Source organism: Larimichthys crocea, chromosome XVIII, assembly GCF_000972845.2.
Source record: "Larimichthys crocea isolate SSNF chromosome XVIII, L_crocea_2.0, whole genome shotgun sequence".
Classification (NCBI taxonomy): domain Eukaryota; kingdom Metazoa; phylum Chordata; class Actinopteri; family Sciaenidae; genus Larimichthys; species Larimichthys crocea.
Window position 1 is genome coordinate 21,924,668 of NC_040028.1, and position 20,357 is coordinate 21,945,024.

The 20,357-nt window shown below is 42.9% G+C and overlaps 4 protein-coding genes and 1 pseudogene across 4 annotated transcripts; all 5 read left to right on the top strand.

Annotated features, from left to right (window-relative positions):
* Positions 1 to 3,093: 3,093 nt before the first annotated feature.
* LOC113748212 (olfactory receptor 51L1-like) lies at positions 3,094 to 4,032 on the top strand. The gene has a single exon (XM_027291183.1). The coding sequence runs from the start codon at positions 3,094 to 3,096 to the stop codon at positions 4,030 to 4,032; it is 939 nt and encodes a 312-aa protein (XP_027146984.1).
* A 2,783-nt stretch (positions 4,033 to 6,815) lies between these two features.
* On the top strand, positions 6,816 to 7,733 carry LOC113748213 (olfactory receptor 11A1). The gene has a single exon (XM_027291184.1). It carries the CDS (start codon positions 6,816 to 6,818, stop codon positions 7,731 to 7,733), a length of 918 nt encoding a protein of 305 aa, XP_027146985.1.
* Positions 7,734 to 10,317: 2,584 nt separating this feature from the next.
* Positions 10,318 to 11,339, top strand: LOC104939803 (olfactory receptor 6N2). The gene has a single exon (XM_010756353.3). It carries the CDS (start codon positions 10,399 to 10,401, stop codon positions 11,323 to 11,325), a length of 927 nt encoding a protein of 308 aa, XP_010754655.3. The 5' UTR covers positions 10,318 to 10,398; the 3' UTR covers positions 11,326 to 11,339.
* A 609-nt stretch (positions 11,340 to 11,948) lies between these two features.
* On the top strand, positions 11,949 to 14,407 carry LOC113748214 (uncharacterized; annotated as a pseudogene).
* A 2,868-nt stretch (positions 14,408 to 17,275) lies between these two features.
* On the top strand, positions 17,276 to 18,223 carry LOC109140311 (olfactory receptor 51L1-like). The gene has a single exon (XM_019266849.2). It carries the CDS (start codon positions 17,276 to 17,278, stop codon positions 18,221 to 18,223), a length of 948 nt encoding a protein of 315 aa, XP_019122394.2.
* Positions 18,224 to 20,357: the final 2,134 nt, after the last annotated feature.

The window sequence follows — 20,357 nt, forward strand, 5'->3', positions numbered from 1 at the left end:
TCTGAGGCAGATTCAGGCCGTAAACTAGAGGATTATTGATGGGAGGAAATAAATACACAGGTACACGGTGATGAGGGGCGTGACAAACACTAGGCGGGAAACAAGGAGGCTAGAGTAGGCGGAGCGGGGACTGACTGTGACAGTACCCCCCCTCAAGGGATGGCACCGGACGTCCCAGGAAGATCCGGATGGTGCAGATGGAAACCTTTGATGAGGGTTGGATCGACGATATTGCTGGCCGGCACCCATGACCACTTCTCGGGACCGCAACCCTCCCATTCCACCAAATACTGATATCCCCGGCCCCTCCTCCGAACCGCTAGCAGCCGCTTAACCATGTACACAAGACCCCCGTCGATGGAGGGGGGTCTGGAAGCTGGGACCAGAGGACTTTCTTTAACCACATGGACCTGGGGAGCCAAAGGCGAACTGTAGCGGGGTTGATGATTTTGGAGACGGGAAAAGGTCCAACAAACCGAGGAGCTAGTTTACGGCTCTCCACCCTCAGTGGTAGGTCCTGAGTCGACAGCCAAACCTGATCTCCTGGTTGATATGAAGGAGCTGGCTTCTGGCGCCAATCTGCAGTTTTCTTGCTCCGAGCAGCGCTACAGAGCAGTATGTGGCGGGCCCCAGCCCAGAACTTCCTGCAGTGGCGAATAAGTACCTGGGCAGGTAGTACCCCCACCTCAGACTCTGGGAACAATGGAGGCTGGTATCCGTATGCACACTGGAAGGGAGAGAGACCAGAAGAGAAACTGGGAAGTGTGTTATGCACATACTCCACTCAAATGATGTGCTTGCTCCATGATCTCTGGTTCTGAGATGCGAGGCAATGAAGACCCATTTCCAACTCCTGATTGAGTCTCTCAGTCTGTCCATTAGACTGAGGGTGGAACCCAGAGGACAGGCTGGCAGTGGCTCTTATCAGGGTGCAGAAAGCCCTCCAGAACCGAGACATGAATTGTGGACTGCGATCCGACACCACGTCCCTGGGGAAACCATAAAGACAACAGACATGATACAACAGAATCTCGCCGTTTCCTTGGCAGAGGGCAGCTTGGATAGAGGCACAAAGTACCATCTTGGAGAATCTGTCCACAATAGTGAGGATGGTAGAGTTCCCATCCAATAGGGGTAAACCTGAAACAAAGTCCAAAGAGATGTCGGACCAGGGACAATGGGGCACCGGGAGGGGTTGCAGAAGACCCGCTGGAGGTTGCTTGGAGACCTTATCCCTCGCACATATTCCCCCACCTCCTTCTTCACCGCTGACCACCAGAAGCGCTGCTTAATAATGAAGATGGTCCGAGCTGTCCCCGGATGGCAGGCGACTCGTGAGGTGTGAGCCCAGTGGATTACCTGTGGATGCAGGGACTGACTGTGACAAAAGCATAATAGAAATATCACATCAACCTGCTGTTGGCAATAAAAGAGAAAGTCAGACTATTCAAAGTCAGTAATATATTTTCTCTGGGGACCATGAATGTCTGTACAAATTAATGAATGGCACATCACATCCTGAAAGTTGCACCAAGAAGGACCCCAACAGGCAAAAAAAAAACCCTGGAAGAATAAAATGAGTGACAGACGAGTCAAAATTAAATTAACCCATCAGGCTCGACCAGGCAAAGTCTGAAAAACGTACATAGGGCCCATCACCGGAACAAATAGACATGAGGTCTGTTAGGCAAAGGCAGAGACCTATGATGACCTTTGCATGCCTGTGCCATATCTATGCATGCTGACCCCTGGCATCAGACTGGCCCTAGGGATGTGGAACACCACCTTATTGTTAGGAAAGGAACCAGAGCTGGTGCGGTAGATACCACTGGTTCTGGAACCAGACTCCTGGAGAGGGGCCTGATGCTCTCCATTTCGGGAGTTGCCCAGGGTTAGAGGTGCTAGGTGGGTTTGGGGATACTCACAAACCTCCACCTGAGCACTGCTGTGGTAGAGTTCACCCCAGAGAATATAAGGTTACCTCTTTGTGACTGCTGGTCGCTATAGGGAAGGCTCATGTTAGGTCATCAGATTGTTGGTCTCATGTCTTGGTGGTTGAAGAGAGTAGCAGAGCTGTCAACTAATCACTACTTGGGTTGAGTTGGATCAGAACATGCCGGACAGACTTAGCAATTCCAAAAGTGTAGTGAGAGTGGACTGGGAACATCTGACAGAGCCCTCTGACCGTGAGGTCTTCAACTCACACCTCCGGAAGAGTTTCTTGTGCATCCATGGGGATGTTTTGGATGTGGAATCTTAGATTGATAGATTGATGATGCACCTGGTAGGAAGTGTGGACAGAAGGTCATTGGTGCCTGTCGTGGCAGCAAATTAAGCCATTAAGCTAACTAAGGAGGCCTTTCTGGCTTGTTTGGCCTATGACAGGTATGGAAGCCAGAAAGACTGAAGGAAAACCCAGGTGTGGGAGGCCATGAACAAGAACCTTCAGTTGGCCTCAAGGAAGTTCTGGCAAACCGTTCAACAACTCAGAAAGAGAAAGCAGGGCTTGATTCAGGCTGTGTTTAGCCAAGGAAGAAATGTGCAACATCAAATACTGGAAAATACTTTTAGAAATCTGGACTCTAGTACAAAGACAACACAACACTCAGACACATATTGTTTGTGGCACACCTCGTCTCCCTTTGGACCCTCTGTGTTGGCTGCCCTGAGGGTAACAACCCCACAGGATAAAGGTTCAGCAGCTGCCTCTGGAAATGTACATATACTGATGCAAATACTGTTTTCTGAATATCTTGATGACTTTATTAGCTGGATGGATAACAGAGAAACAGCATACACCATAAATGTTATTGGCTGATACATGACTTTATAATTACAGCTATTACAGAACAGAAATGTACAACTTCCATGAACTGTGAACTGTGACAGTTTCCTTTGAATCTCTGAATGTTTTACTCACTTTACTTTTACTTTCTCCTTGCTTGTGCATTTAGTATGTCGTTTTGGAATTTCAGGAAATGTTCTAGTTAAGTTGAATATTATCAGATGAGATTGTTTGAAATATGCAACTTATGCAACGTACATACATGCAAGTTTATGTTTGTCTCCATCACTCTCACTTCTCTTGCAGACATGAAGAACAACGACAGCCTGAATCCTGACTATTTTCAGTTGACTCTGTTTTCAGATCATGGCTCCCTCAGATATTTGTTCTTCAGTCTGTGTCTGTTGATCTACATGACTATAATCTCTGCTAACATTGTCATTATTCTGGCAGTCTGCCTGGAGAAGTCTCTGCATCAGCCCATGTACATGTTTATCTCCTTTCTGTCTTTAAACTCTCTGTACGGCTCAGCCGGCTTCTTCCCCAGGTTTCTGATGGACATTCTGTCTGACACTCATTTCATCTCACGCCCATCATGTTTTGCTCAGATTTATGTCATTTACACGTATGCATCATATGAGCTGACTATTCTAGGCATCATGGGCTATGACAGACTGGTTGCTATTTGCCAGCCTTTACATTATCACAGTAAAATGACGCTTCGGTTGGTCAGAAATCTTTTGATGTTTGCTGTGCTCTATCCTGTATTTGCTGTCGGCTCCTGTCTCTATCTCACTGTTCGATTAACACTGTGTGGAAATAAACTGCACAGGCTTTTTTGCACCAACTGGCCCGTGGTTCAGCTCTCCTGTGTGGACACGACTCTGAACAACATCGTAGGTCGGGTTCTTACTGTGATAACAGTCTTCATCCCCCTGTTCTTCGTCCTGTACACCTACCTTCGCATTCTGCTCGTTTGCAGAAGAAGTTCGTCTGAATTCAGAGGAAAGGCGTTACAAACCTGTCTGCCTCACATGGTCACATTTGTGACCTATTCATTCTCTCTCTTCTGTGAGCTGATGTTGAGTCGTTACAACACTGATGAAATTAGTCCATTTGTCGTTGTTGTTTTATCTCTGGAGTTTCTGATCATTCCTCCCATCAATAATCCTCTAGTTTATGGCCTGAATCTGCCTCAGATCAGACGAGTGATCTTCAGATTTGAAAGAGGACACAGAACTTACTGAAGCACAAAAAAGTTTCAAAACGTGCGGCTCGGCCGGGAATCCACTGCTATGACTTTGACTAACTTTATTAAAGTCTCTGTATGATATCAATGACTATCAAGACTACATTTTTAATGACGGCCATTTTATCCTTCTCTCTCTCAGACACACACAGACAGACACATAGAGAGAGAGACAGACAGACACACACATAGACACATAGAGAGACAGACAGACAGACACACACACACACACATAGACACATAGAGAGACAGACAGACAGACACACACACACACACAGACACACACACAAACACAAACACAAGACAAAAGTCTTTCAAAATAAAAGTCCCTTCAAAATAAGAGCCCATTAAAAAGGCATTGATGACATTGTTTGTTGTATTAATACTGAATTTGCTGAGCAGTGTCAGTAATAATGTATGGGGGCGACAGGGCCAGAGTCAGGCAGAAATGTTTCTAGTTGAGTGTTATTTCCTATGCATGGTACAACTCAACAGACTAAAACACATTTTAAATAGTCATGTGAACCAGTCATTTATTCCACTGTATATGCTAAGTTGTATGTAACACAGACCCTTCACAAGAAATAAATGTACTGTATGCTGTTCTTCATTTACATAACATTAATATTTCCACAGTAAACAGCCTCAGCCTGGGCAGAGAGAGCCAGTTAAGTCCCTCTGTTCAGTGACGGTGCTGATGTGTGAGGGGTCAGTCACTATATTGGCTCCACTCGCTGGTAACACAAATACTGCCTCCAAGAAGTCGAAGTATTCTTTTTGATCAGCACATCATTCATCACTCATTCACTCCTGTTTCTTCCAGTAGACAAATATCACAAAAATCAAACTTATTATCACCCAAAAACTTTTAGATTACTGAAACTGCTTCTTCTCTTGCATCACTCAGTCCGCTCTAAACAGCAGCAAGGCTGATAACAAATCATCCAGCCCACCTCCCTTCATTGGCGTCCAGTGATTCAATTCAAAATTTTATTAATTACATAAAAGGCCTTGGACAGCCTGGCACCAGTGAGTGCCAAAGACCTCTCCCGTCTTTAGTGTAATGTAACGTAACAGCCAGTATAGGAAAACAGGGACCACACCTAGAACTAGGACAATATTGTGAAATATTGTATGAATTTCTAGGATAATAAAGCAAAGTGTAAAAACGTGGTAGAACAATAATAATGATAATAAAAGTCTCACAAGCAGAAAGGTCTCCATTAGTGTGGATGCGTCTACACTAATGAGACCTTTCTGCTTGTGGTCATCATCATGGTGACTTTTCCAACACAACAAAACATCTTTAGAATATTACCACTCTGAATTTTACTTTACTTCACGTTTTAATTAACTTCTGACTTCATGTTTAACATATTCAAATAAAAACGCATTGAAAAGAAAAAGAATGTGCCCCAGACTGTGAAGTGTGCTGGCTCCTCACATCAAGGTGGAATGTCCCCTCACTGGTGGGGAAGGAACTGAAGCTGGTGCATGAGGTGGAACAGTGCCAGCTGGATATAGTTGGACTCACCTCTACACATACCATTGGTTCTGAAACCAGACTTCTAGAGAGGGCGTGGACTCTCACCTTTTCTGGAGAGAAAACGGCTAGTATTGGGCTCCTCACAAACCCCTGGCTGAGTGCTGTGTTGGAGTTCTCCCTGGAGAGTGGAAGGTCGCCTCTGTGCAACTATGAGTCGCTATGGGGAAGGCTCTGTCTGTTGTATGTGTTTGTCCACCAAGTGGAACCAGATGAAGAATTTCTTGTGCATCCCAGGGGAGGTTGGGGACATGGGAACCGAGACTGCCATGTTCAAAAGCACCATTGTAGAGGAAGGTGGTAGGACATGTGGTCAGTAGGTGACCCGTGCTGGTCATGGCAACAACCATTTGGATCTTTGACTTCCTGACAGTCACAAGGTGGTTAGAGTAGACAGGTACACCTCACACACCTTAATACACCATCAACTGTAACATTGGCACACACCAGGATTGTGTTTTTAGTCCCCTGCTGTACTCCCTGTACACACACAACTAGTGACTAGTGTACCCACTTTTCAACTCCAACACTCTTTCCAAATTGATAACACAATTGTGATGGGCCTCATCACTGGAAACAATGAAACAGGTCAAGCAGAAGGAAGTAGAGGGCCTGAACTGCTGGTGTCAAGGCTGTCAGTGCTATACCCCCTTAGTATTAACACGTTATCAGTAGACAGGGTGGACAGCTTCACCTTGTTTTCCACATCATCAAGACTCTAAGTAATACCTTCCAAAGATCCCAAAGGCAAGGCAGACTTTGTTTCACCACAGACACTTGAGGAAATTTTTGGTGTCCTCACAAATACTGAGGAATTTTTACTACCACCACCACTGAAAGGGTCCTGAGAGGAAACATCACTGCTTAGTATGGAAACATTACCAAATTTTAATGCAAGGCCCTACAAAGAGTGTTTCTTGGTGATGATTGTAATACAGTGTCAATTCTGATGACATTGGCACAGGAAAACAGTGAACACCACCTGTGGTTCAGGCCTCTAGAGTTTGATGAAGTTGTTCTGATAGTCATAGACCTTGGTGCAGATTTTAATGAGATCCATTGAGGGTTATGAAGGCTGATTAAAAACCATCCACAGACTCAAACAGTTCACTTTCTGAATCCTGAAGGTCTGTGTGATATTTCAACAGATACAAGTGTATGTGGAGGTCAGGTACAGGTGAATGAAAGAAAAAATCTAACAGTGACTGTATATAGTCTGTTTATATAAGACAACCTTCATGGATACTCAAGTAAACGTAACATATATAATTATTGATGGGTACGTGAACATTGATAAATACAGATATCTTTATTTTGTGATCATGTTCACAGCATATATTCTGATACTCTGCAGTAATTCTACTGTTGTCTATCTGATCTGGATTCACCCAAACCTCCATGAGCCTATGTACGTTTTCATTGCAGCTTTGTTAATCAACTCTGTTGTTTACAGCACTGTTTTCTACCCAAAGCTTCTAATTGACTTTTTATCTGACAAACAGATCATAACATATTCAGCCTGTCTCTTTCAGTGGTTCATATTTTACTCTTTAGCTGGTTCTGAATTCTTACTGTTGGCAGCTATGTCCTATGACAGGTATGTGTCTATATGTAAACCTCTGCAATATCCAACCATCATGAGAAAAAAGACTGTGATTATGTTCTTGGTTTTAGCCTGGCTTGTGCCTTTTTGTAAGATTGCAGGGCCAATTGTTCAGAATGTGAATAAGAAACTCTGTAAATTTATTTTCAAAGGAATCATTTGTAACAGCACAGTTCACAAGCTTCACTGTGTGGAACCAAGAATAGAGAAAATATATGGTTTGATAGTTTTTGTAAATCTTCTAATTATCCCTGTACTCTTCATACTGTTTACATACACCAGAATATTTATAATAACTTATCGAAGTTGTAGAGAAGTCAGGAGAAAAGCTGCACAGACCTGTTTACCTCACCTCATAGTTTTAATCAACTTCTCCTGTTTGACTGCATATGATGTACTTCTGCTGAGACTGGAAACTGATTTTTCACAAACTGTACGTTTCATAATGTCCTTGCAAATGATTATGTATCATCCTCTCTTTAATCCGATCATATATGGACTAAAAATGAAAGAAATTTATAAACACCTCAAGAGGCTGTTCTGCAAAATGTGATAACTATAAGAAGTGTGACGTTTCTTGTCTTCTTTTCTTGACTTCTGTGATTCATGGAAGGTTTTTAATGTTTTGTTTTGATTTTTTTCTGTAACACTGTACAAGGCATCAGCTGCATCACTGTAATGACTCATGACATCGTGTCTGGCTTAATCTGAATTTTAAATTTGCTTTAAACTTCAGAGCAATAGAATCCTGTCTTTCATATTGGCAGATTTTCCTTTGAGTGTATTATTAATGTGTGTAATGGTCATGAAGTCAACCATTTAAATAAAATGCCTTGAAAAAAAGTGTGTGTGCTCCAGACTGTGATTTGGTAATCTGTGAGGCAACGCAGATTCAAAATTTGTTGCAGAAAATAAACATAAACATTTTTTGTTGCTGTGAAAAAATTGCCCTGGATACAACCTGATTCATAGGATGGATCTTATTTCTCTCATCATTAAAGTGTCTGATTGAACCATAATAATTCTATAGTCATTGTATTTTGTTCTGTTTGAATATAAATGTACATTTATGAATGTATATTTTTACATTCAGTTTCTCTCAGCACATAAAAGCCAATTCTCAGTCATAAGATCAGAAATCACAGTAAAAATTATAATAGGGGGTGATTAGTGTGCGTGATTGCTAATAGTTGAATGTATGTTTGCATCAAGCATCAACCTCTGTGTCTGTGAAGTGAAGCCAGCACAGGAAGTACCAAAAATTGCAGTTCCTCAAACATCCTCCAGAAGCGAGTCAGTCCCATAAGCCCCCACGTTAAAATGTCCAACTTCACAGCAGAAACAAAGACAGGCAGAAATTAGACAGTCTGTGGGGGGACGTCACAGAGACTACGTCCATATTTGATCAAAACTGATACCAGAAATACCCATATTAATCATCTGAATAATTCTAGTACTCAGAGAGCCACAACTGTTGGCTTTCAAGCCAGACAACAGGCAAAGGCAGGGCTGTGCTGGCTGTGCTGACTACCGGTATCACAATGGTCCTTGGATGTGAAATGTCACTTCACTAATGGGCTGGATACTCACAAGTCCCAGGCTAAGCACTGCTGTGTTGGAGTTCCCCAGAGAATGGATGGTTGCCTCTACACAACTATGAATTGGTACAACACCTCTGACTGTTGTGTGTGCTTATCCATCAAACAGCAGTTCAGAGTATCTGGGTCTCAATGCTCACATGGATGAGCATCACAAGTTCTGAAGTGGGCCATGTTTAAAGCCTCCATTGTTGGGGCAGGTGGTCAGAGATCACAAGGTCATCTGTGCTTGTTAGGCAAGAACCTCCTGGTCAAGCCGTGGAGCTGAAAAAGTAGGAATTTCAGACTTGTTGGCCCAGGGGTCTCTTGAAGCCTTAAATCCCCTGATGGACCCCCTGTACATACACAACTAACGACTAGTGTAACCATGTTTCAACTCCAACACTCTTGCCAAGCTAATGACACAACTGTGATGGACCTAATCACTGGAAACAGTGAAACAGGGTTATCAGAGGTAAGTAGAGGGCCTGATCCGTTGGTTTCAGAACTGCTCTCCATAATATCAACACATCCTCAGTGGAAAGGGTGGACAGCTTCAGTAGTGCCTTCAAGTACCTACCAAGGCCCTGACTTGGGCATTGCTTACTGATTCTGTGGTGAGAAAGGCGAGCCAGGCATTGTTTCACCTCAGATGCTTGAAGAAATTCTGGGTGTCTCTACAAATACTGAGAGATTTACAGCTATCAGTTATAACATTATGAGCACCTGCCTAATATTGTGTAGGCCTGGACTCCTCTACACCTCTGAAGGCATGCTGTCATATCTGGCACAAAGACATTAGCAGTAGATCCTTGAAATCCTGGACGTTGGGAGCTAGAGGTCTCTATAGGTCGGACTTGTTTGTCCAGCACATCCCACAGATTCTCGGTTTGATGGAGATCTGGGGGATTTGGAGGCAGGAACTGGTGCGTTCCTCAAACCATTCCTGAACCATGTTTTTGCTTTGTGACACGACCCATTATCCTGCTGAAAGAGGCCACTGCCTCTGTACCATAAAACTCTTTAGAAACCTCTTCACCCTTCACCCAAAGAGATTTTGAGAATATTAGCTACCTATGTATGTACTGCTGGGTTTTGCTCTTGACTCTGTCTCAACCCCTCAAAATGTTGTCTCCATCTCAGTACTCTCTGGTCTTATCCTGAAACAACAGCACTATGCCAGAAAGTACTACACAGAAGGATCTGAATACTGAATAGACACAACTTCAGGCTCAGTTCAGGCCTACTTAGCTGTTTAGCCAAGCATGCTAATATTATCACTGGTTCCACATTATTTCAACACACAAGAAGCTCCTGAGCATTCAATAATGTGTTTGTCATCCATTATAAGAATTATATAACTATAGAATAACATCTTTCATTGCCGGCCTTCAGGTGTCCTAAGCATTGAAAGTTTTCCAAACATTAAGCAACACTTCTTACAAGTTCAGGCCTCCAGAGTTTGATTATATTGTTTACATGTTAGGAGTTCTTTAATGAGATCCAAGGAGAGTAAAGAAATGTTATAAAAAACCATTTCATGAACTCTCAGAGACTGTAAAGCCTCTGTGCAGGCTGCATGTTTGTCCACTCACAGATCTTTTCTCTGCCTCTTTAATTCACAGGTTTTTGGCAACTTTAATGGATGATACATTGAATGTGACATATTTAACTTTTGGTGGACATGTAGATGTTGACAGATACAGATATGTTTATTTTGTGATCATGTTCACAATATATATTCTGATAATCTGCAGTAATTCTGTTATTGTGTATCTCATCTGGGTTCACCCAAACCTCCATGAGCCTATGTACATTTTCATTGCAGCTTTGTTAATCAACTCTGTTCTTTTCAGCACGACCATCTACCCAAAGCTTCTGATTGACTTTTTATCTGACAAACAGATTATAACTTATCAGGCCTGCCTTGTTCAGTTTCATATGTTTTACTCTTTAGGTGGTTCAGAGTTCTTATTGTTGGCAGCTATGGCCTATGACAGGTATGTGTCCATATGTAAACCTCTGCAATATCCAACCATCATGGGCAAAACCACCGTGAGTATTTTCTTGGTTTCAGCTTGGCTTCTGCCTGCCTGTCAGCTCGTACTGCCAACTGCAATGAGCGCCAAAGAAAAACTCTGTCGATTTATTTTAAATGGAGTTTTTTGTAATAACACAATTTACAAACTTCAGTGTGTAATATCACAAGCACGTTTTGTACGAGATATGGTCATCCTGCTTAATGTTGCACTTGTCCCTGTGCTTTTCATACTGTTTACATACACCAGGATATTTGTAATATCCTATCGCAGCAGTAAAGAAGTCAGGAAAAAGGCTGCACAGACCTGTTTACCTCACCTCATAGTTTTAATCAACTTCTCCTGTTTGTGTGCTTTTGATGTCATTACAGTCCAGCTAGAAGCTGATTTTCCAAAAACTGTTCGTTTTATAATGGCTTTACAGATAGTCATGTATCACCCTCTCTTTAATCCGATCATGTATGGACTAAAAATGAAAGAAATTCATAAACACCTCAAAAGGTTGTTCTTCCCAGCCAGGATTAAATGACATATAAACCCTGATTACTGATCAGCTTCTTATTTTTCTGTAATAACACTGAAGATAAGTGAGTCGGCTCCTCAGATGGTGCATGTAAGAAATAGTTTCTTTGACTGATGCACAGTAAAAGCTGAGATCGGCACCATCAGAGTAATGACCGATGATGTTTTGGCATCACAAGTTTCATTCTGAAATGTTTGACTTCACCCGGACATCTCCGAATTAACTGAAGTGTTGTCCTCGTCTATAGATGACATGTGACATTTTTGATACCCTTGAACCTCCTTAAATATCATTGTTGGACTTCCACTCACAAACATCAGAATTAGGTTCATAGTGGCTTTCTGAGTACTTTTGGTCACAATAAACACTGTAAGAGAAAGAAGGACAACAAGTTAAGAACAGAAACTTCACTAATAATATTTTACTTTTATTTTTAAAAGGCAATACCAAATCTCTTCTGATATTTGTACTTAAAACTTTATTATTTCTACATATATGCACAGATAAGGTATTAAAAGCAAGTTGTAGTTCTCAGGAAAACTCACAGTGTATTCATGTATATATACACAGTGTGTATCCCTCCATACACACAGGTTCAGAATATTTGCAAACATGCACATCTAAACTATATGTATATACACTATATACACCAGTTCAATGAAGATGTCGATGCTGCACTGGAAGCGTCATCGAAGGGGGGAGTGGACCAGCAGCTCCAAATGATGTACCTTTATCATCTGTATCGGTGCTGAGCGATTTGGCATCAAACAGCCAAAGGCCAAGACCATAGCTAGACCTAACCGGAGAGAGAACAAGATCACTGTACTCAGGAAAGACCTGAAGACCCTGAAACATCAATTCAAGAAGGCGAGCGAGGAAGAGAGGCCCGCCCTGGCTGAGCCCTGAGACATCCTCAGGAAGAAGCTCATCTCCCTACGTCGCACTGAATGGCACAGGAGGAAGGGTAGCGAAAGGGCCCGCAAGCGCACTGCCTTCATAGCTAACCCTTTTGGGGTCACAAGGAGATTGCTAGGGCCATCTCTCTGAAACCTACAGCGACAGGCATAGGGAGGAAGACCTTGGCCCTTGCAAAGAGCTAATTATACCACCTCTACCCACCAGCCAATTTAACACCAAAGAGCCAACGCTGGCAGAGGTCAGGTACACAGTCAGGGATGCCAGACCAGCGCAGCACCAGGGCCGAGTGGGGTGCCGTACAAAGTATACAAGCATTGCCCGAGACTGTTGCAGAGGCTGTGGAGGATCATCAGGGTAGTATGGCGAAGAGGCAGGGTAGCCAAGCAGTGAAGGAGGAAAACGCAAGTGACATCTCGCAGTTCCGAACCATCTCACTGCTTAGTGTAGAGGGCAAGATCTTTTTCAAGATTCTTGCCAACCGCATGACCAATTTCCTCCTGAAGAATTCCTACATTGACACTAGCGTGCAGAAGGGGGGAGTTCCAGGCTTGCCAGGCTGTGTTGAACATACTGGAGTGGTTACCCAGCTGATCTGAGAGGCAAGAGAAAATCGAAGAGATTTGTCAGTCATCTGGCTCGACCTGGCAAACGCCTACGGATCAATTCCCCGTCACAAGCTGGTGACTAAGGCCCTGACCACCCACCATGTTCAGCAGAAGATCACAGATCTCATACAGGACTATTATAACAGTATGAGATTCACATTGAGATCAATAACTTCGGCATGGCATCGCCTAAAAAAAGGCATCGTCACCGGTTGCACCATATCAGTGACACTGTTTGCTCTAGCGATGACCATGCTTGTCAAGGCGGCAGAAGTGGAATGCAGAGGACCTCTCTCTAGATCTGGCATTCGCCAACAGCCAATCAGAGCCTTTATGGATGACCTAACAGTCACAGCAACATCAGTGCCAGGGTGCCGCTGGGTACTTAAGGTCTGGAAAGGCTAACATCATGGGCGAGAATGACATTCAAGCCAGCCAAGTGCAGGTCCCTTGTGCAGAGGAAGGGGAAAGTGGAGGACAAGTTCCGCTTCCACATGAATGGTCTTCAAATCCCATCCCTGACAGAGAAGCCGGTGAAGAGCTTGGGGAAGATCTTCGATGCCACTCAGAGACACAGCAGTGATGGACAGGTTGCTGCGGTGGACAGGTCAGGCCTCCCAGGGAAGTTTAAAGCCTGGATATATCAGCATGGCATCCTGCCAAGGCTTTTGTGGCCACTGATGATGTACCAGGTCCCAATAACAACGGCGCAGGCCTTGGAGCGAAACATCAACCAGTTCCTGCGCAGGTGGCTAAGCCTGCCAAAGAGCCTGAGCTGCATCGCCCTGTATGGGCACACCAACAAACTACAGCTCCCATTCTCAGGCCTGACAGAGGAGTTCAAAGTAGCAAGAGCCAGGGAGGTGTTACTGTACAGAGACTCATCCGACACCAGAGTCTCCTCTGCAGGCATAGTGGTCAGGACTGGAAGAAAGTGGCGAGCGCAGGAGGCAGTCCATGGTGTGCTAGTAGGCTCGGTAGCGGTTGGTCGAGCGGGACTCGGCTGCCATAAAACACCACGCTATGACAGAGCCCAGGGGAGGGATAGACGGCAGATAATCCAGGGGGAGGTCCGAGCAGAGGTGGAGGAGGAGCAGAGCAGCAAGACTGTGGCCATGTGCCAACAAGGGGCGTGGACTAATTGGGACCATGCACTGACTCGGAAGATCACCTGGTCAGAACTTTGGAGGTCAGAGCCAGCAAGACTCAAGTTCCTGATCCAGTCAGTGTATGATGTCCTCCCGAGTCCATCAAACCTGCATCGCTGGGGTCTGGCAGAAACACCATCATGTCCATTGTGCCCTGCAAAAGGATCGTTGGAACACATCCTGAGCTGCTGCCCGAAAGCACTGGGAGAGGGGAGGTACCGATGGCGCCATGACCAGGTGCTGAAGGCAGTAGCTGACACCATCTGTGCCGGAATTCAGCAAAGTAAGCACCAGCCCCCAGCAAAGCCAAACATCGCTTTCGTCAGGGCGGGTGAGAAACCTCAGTCGCAGCTAAAGGTCCCTACTGGTCTCTTATCCTCAGCAGGCGACTGGCAGTTTATAAACTTCAATGTGTGATTTCAAAAGAACAAATTATACATGATATGGTCATCCTGCTTAGTGTTGCACTTGTCCCTGTGCTTTTCATACTGTTTACATACACCAGGATATTTGTAATATCCTATCGCAGCAGTAAAGAAGTCAGGAAAAAGGCTGCACAGACCTGTTTACCTCACCTCATAGTTTTAATCAACTTCTCCTGTTTGTGTGCTTTTGATGTCATTACAGTCCAGCTAGAAGCTGATTTTCCAAAAACTGTTCGTTTTATTATGACTTTACAGATAGTCATGTATCACCCTCTCTTTAATCCGATCATGTATGGACTAAAAATGAAAGAAATTCATAAACACCTCAAAAGGTTGTTCTTCCCAGCCAAGATTAAATGACATATAAACCCTGATTACTGATCAGCTTCTTATTTTTCTGTAATAACACTGAAGATAAGTGAGTCGGCTCCTCAGATGGTGCATGTAAGAAATAGTTTCTTTGACTCATGCACAGTAAAAGCTGAGATCGACACCATCAGACAGAGTAATGACCGATGATGTTTTGGCATTACAAGTTTCATTCTGAAATGTTTGACTTCACCCGTCCGTTAGATGTCTTCAGAATTTCTGACTAAACTGTTTTTCCTCTTCTATGACTGACACATGACATTTTAAATATCCTCAAACATCCTTAATCAAAACAGTCTGTTGTATTAATACTAAACACATACACACAGGCATATGCATGTGTTGATTGTCAGGCCCGGACTCACATGTGTATGGATCCACAATGGATAAAATAGAATTGAACTAGACTGAATTAAACCCTAATTCAATTCAGTTCAATTGTATTTATATAGCACCACTTCATAACAAAAGTTATCTCATGACACTTTCCATATAGAGCAGACTGTACTCGTACTTTTGAGTCTTACCTAATGTAACGTTAGTACCCTTCTCTCCTGTGCCTGGCCATGAGGTGTATAAACCGTCCTGATTGCCAAGAGATTTAGTAGAATACATGCAAGTTTAAGTGAGGCCTCTTCTGCTGACTAAAACAGCATGGCTTTGTTATTCATCTGACCCTTCACCTCCTGAGCACGACCTGGTCTTCTTAGATTTGGCTAATTCCTGGGTAATAGAACAGGACCAGATCTGAACCAGATTAAAATGTGGATCCATACCTCTATATGCACTGTACACGAGACCCATGGCAGAGCTGCAAAGGGAGATTGTCAAGCTGAAGAAGGAAGCCTTTCAGGCTTGGTTTTCCGGGATGCTAGAAGGGCTTTAGCTTTGGCAGCCAGGGAAACAAAATGCCAGTGGTGGGAGGAGTTCAGGGATGCCATGGAGAATAACTTTCCATTGGCCTCAAGGACGTTCTCTGTTGGAAAACAGTGGAATGCTTTCTCCTAGTGGGGAGTGAGTTGGTTCCCCAAAATAAGAAGTTCAAGTATCTCAGGGTCCTCATGGGAAAATGGAATATGAGATGGACCCTATGATCCAACCCTCACATATAGTAGTGACTGAAAAATCTGGATACAAGCAGCTAAAATGAGTTTCCTCTGTAGGGTTGCTAGGTTCAGACTCAGAGATAAGGTGAGGACTTCTGGAGCTTTGGAGGCATTCTGGTAATGTCCAACTGGCAGCAAGACCCAGAACTCACTGGATGGACTAGCCCATCTAGCCTGGGAAGGATTCCCCAGCAGGAGCTGGAATAAGTTGCTCTTGAGAGAAACATCTGGAATGCCCTGCTGAACCTACTGCCGTAGTGACTAGACCCCAGATAAGTGGAAGGCGATGGATAAGTGGATGGGGACCTTGTGAAGACCTTGCCATTGCACATAGTTCCATTCCCCATTTCTTAACTTTTGAATCCCTGAAGTTAAGTGAAGCTACAAGCTAGTCAGCACTTTCGACATCAACACCAGCACAATGTGTCAAGTACGTATTTAAATAATGATTCAAAATCAGCCGAATAAAGTATTTTCAGAGAGTCACATCTGTGGTCAGTAAATCAGAATCTTGCTGCTTCAAATAACTCATTTATATTTAGACAAATAAGGCAAGGTGGAAAATATGGTATAAAGCTAGGAGGGATTCTTTTTAGCTTCACCTTTTCATTTCTTACATTCATAATAGTGTAAATGTTTTACAGACAGCGTAAATACACATGCAATGTTTTGCATTGACAATTTTAAACACTGGAAATGTAGTTTGTGGCACACCTCGGCTCCCCTTGTGTGTTCACGTGGCTGCTCTCAGGGTAACAGCTCAACAGTATAAAGGTTCAGCAGCTGCCTCAGTCTGGACTAGATCAGAGCAGGATGCTGTGTATTTGACTAAAATATAGATATACATACACTGATGCAAAGACTGTTTTCTGAATGTCTTTATGACTTTATTAACTGGGCAGACCACAGGACTTATTTAAACAATATATTTTGTTGTTTGTCTTTATTTTTAGCTTCAATGGAACAAAAGTTTTATTTGAACACATCTTTCTGAATGACTTGAAATGTGTTTATGTTGAATATTATCAGACAAAATTGTTTGAAATTTGCAGTTTATTAACTCTTTAATATGTTTAATCTATTATAGAACAGTGTTCTTAATTGTGACTGTTTTCACTTGTGAAGAAGGACATTTTGAGTCTGTGCCATGTGATAACCTGATGATGATTGAGAAATGTTTGCTTTTTGCATTTAGTGTCAAAGACTTGTTTATTTCTCCTGAAATGTGTTTGTTATGTTGAATATTATCGGGTCAAATTGTTTCGAATGTGAAACCTACAGACATTTTGTTGAGGCCAGTTTAAACTGTAGTACCACTCATTTTGTCCTTTTAATCAGTTTTGTCCTCCCTCTTTGTCTCCATCACTCTCACGTCTCTTGCAGACATGAAGAACAACGACAGCCTGAATCCTGACTATTTTCAGTTGACTCTGTTTTCAGATCATGGCTCCCTCAGATATTTGTTCTTCAGTCTGTGTCTGTTGATCTACATGACTATAATCTCTGCTAACATTGTCATTATTCTGGCAGTCTGCCTGGAGAAGTCTCTGCATCAGCCCATGTACATGTTTATCTCCTTTCTGTCTTTAAACTCTCTGTACGGCTCAGCCGGCTTCTTCCCCAGGTTTCTGATGGACATTCTGTCTGACACTCATTTCATCTCACGCCCACTTTGTTTCATTCAGATTTATGTCATTTACACGTATGCATCATATGAGCTGATTATTCTCAGCATCATGGCCTATGACAGACTGGTTGCTATTTGCCAGCCTTTACATTATCACAGTAAAATGACTTTAAAGACGGTGATTCAGCTTTTGATGTTTGCTGTGCTCTATCCTGCATTTGCTATCAGCTTAGGTGTATGTCTCACTGTTCGATTAAAACTGTGTGGAAATAAACTGCACAGGGTTTTCTGTTCTAACTGGCCCGTGGTTCAGCTCTCCTGTGTGGACACGACTCTGAACAACATCGTAGGTCAGTTTGTGACAATGACGACCATCTTCATCCCCCTGTTCTTCGTCCTGTACACCTACCTGCGCATTCTGCTCGTTTGCAGAAGAAGTTCGTCTGAATTCAGAGGAAAGGCGTTACAAACCTGTCTGCCTCACATGGTCACATTTGTAAACTATTCTATCTCAGTTTTTTGTGAGCTTTTGCTGACTCGTTACAACACTGATGAAATTAGTCCATTTGTCGTTGTTGTTTTATCTCTGGAGTTTCTGATCATTCCTCCCATCAATAATCCTCTAGTTTACGGCCTGAATCTGCCTCAGATCAGACGAGTGATCTTCAGATTTTTCAAGACACACAAAATGTTTCCCACTGCCTAAAACATACTTTAACAAACTTAAATATATCTGTCGGTATTTCTAATAAGGTGGGTTGAAGGAGTTTTTCTGGATGTCAAACTGTATTCAGATCTTTCACAATTTCTGATAAGTAGTTAAATGCGAATTCGATTGGTTTGAACTTGGTGCAAGAACAATAAACTTGAAAGTTCCTCCCGTGGAGGAAGTGACATCTTTCAATAATTTTCTGTCAAATCAGGCAAATTCATAAAATGACTTCATAAGAAAAATCATCCATCGTCCCTGAGAGTTCATAAACCACCAACCTCTTTGTTAACACCCTGAGCGTGCTGCTTTAGGCGCATGCTTTTGACGGTCTCATATTGTTGACCTGACCAGTTTAAAGAGAGTTCATGGACTTTCACGTTCATGTTCTTTAGCAAAATATAGATTTTGCTAATGGCTGGGCTCACCATTATGCTTGTATCTGCACTGACTAAACGTGACGTTTGATGTTCTAATCTTTGAAAAATACTTTAACAGTCTAAAAACCCAAAGCACACACCGCTAGGATTTGAACCCAGGATCTCCTGTTTACTAGACCAGCACTATAAACAACTAAGCCACAGTGCCTTTAGTGCTGCTTCTTTCAAAGGGTTTCAAATGAACAGCTGAATTGAATCAAATCAGCTTTTTATTTTCTTACATTTCTTTTTCAGTAAAAACAAGGACTCAGTTTTGAGCTCTGGGCCGGCATGATACCCTTTGAGACTTCTTCAGACACAAGGATGAGCTCTGGAAGTCAAGGTCATGGTAATATAGGATGTAGCCTTTAGGTGAACTATGTACTGTAGTCTATGTCCTGTAGGACATTTGCAGTGGTCAAGGCGTCCTCTGTCTGGACAAGCATACCTAATAGGGAACTGTCTTAGGTTGCAGAGAGAGCTTTACCACAACTGAGTTTCCACATGAGTAGGTAGCAAGGAAGTATATTCTTTGTTGATTCCTGTTGCATGTAAGGATGGGTCCAGGCTTGTATTACAGAAAATTAAAGTGCCTTCAACCTCAGATCTTGGACTCGTCTCTTCATTGACGCATCAGCTATGAAGAAACCATCATTACAGGGGACAAACTGACGCATGTATACCCCAGTTTCACAAGCAAAACCTCAAATTTGAGTAATAATTATGTGTCCGTTGAGGGGTTTGCACCACCAACCTCTTGGTTAAGAGACAAGCACTCTGGCCAATCCCAGACCACGTAATCATGGCTTTATGCCTTCCATATTGTTTTGTAACAGAATTAGCTCTGGTTCTCTGGATCACTCTGTTCAGGATTCTTGGAACCTGCTTGACAAGTGCGATCTCAAGGTGAACAGACCAGTTTAAGCAGAATGCATGGCCCATTCATCATCCCCTTGCTGGGCTAACCATTATGCTGGTAGCTGCATTGACTGCACATGATGTTTGGCTGATTTTAATTGTTGTAAAATGGTTTAATGGTCTAAACCACTCAAGAGCAGGCTTCACCAGCAAAACACCCTCACACATCACACCTCCTCCTCCACACTCCATCATGGGAACCACACATACAGATACTATAGTTTTTGCCATAATGTGGATTAGAACAGAATAGGGCAAGTTTATTTGTATAGCACAATTTGTACACAAGGCAATTCATAGTGCTTTACAGAGGCAAGGAAAAACATTGGACATTAAGACAAGCAATAGAAAAAAAAATTAAAGAGGAACTATGCAAGACTTTTGCCTTTATTATATGTAAATTATCAGTTTATTTAACAGCTTGGGAATAATTGTGATGGTTAACTACGGATAGAATGGAGGCTCTCCCTTCCCTTCCACCTAGCATATCTTGGCCGAAAATCAACCCTGCAGGAACAGTGCTTCTGACCCAGTTCTCATCTCGGCGGCACCACAACACAAACGGTCTGTAACCCGTAATCTCTTGTTTATGACAGATAAGACAACACAAATATACACATCATAACATTGTTTATGATAAATAACATTATGTCAGCTTTGTTGAAAACAAATGCACATGGCCAGGTGGGGAAGAGAAAAGGGTTAGCAAAACAGCGAAAAAGTCACCAGACTTGCATAGTTCACCTTTAAATGCTGTATGACTGTCCAACCTGAAATATGTATTATTAGCCTCA

What these genes read in the sequence shown, in the direction of transcription:
- LOC113748212 (XM_027291183.1), top strand. Translation starts at nt 3,094, where the DNA reads ATGAAGAACAACGACAGCCTGAATCCTGACTATTTTCAGTTGACTCTG.
- LOC113748213 (XM_027291184.1), top strand. Translation starts at nt 6,816, where the DNA reads ATGGATACTCAAGTAAACGTAACATATATAATTATTGATGGGTACGTG.
- LOC104939803 (XM_010756353.3), top strand. Translation starts at nt 10,399, where the DNA reads ATGGATGATACATTGAATGTGACATATTTAACTTTTGGTGGACATGTA.
- LOC109140311 (XM_019266849.2), top strand. Translation starts at nt 17,276, where the DNA reads ATGAAGAACAACGACAGCCTGAATCCTGACTATTTTCAGTTGACTCTG.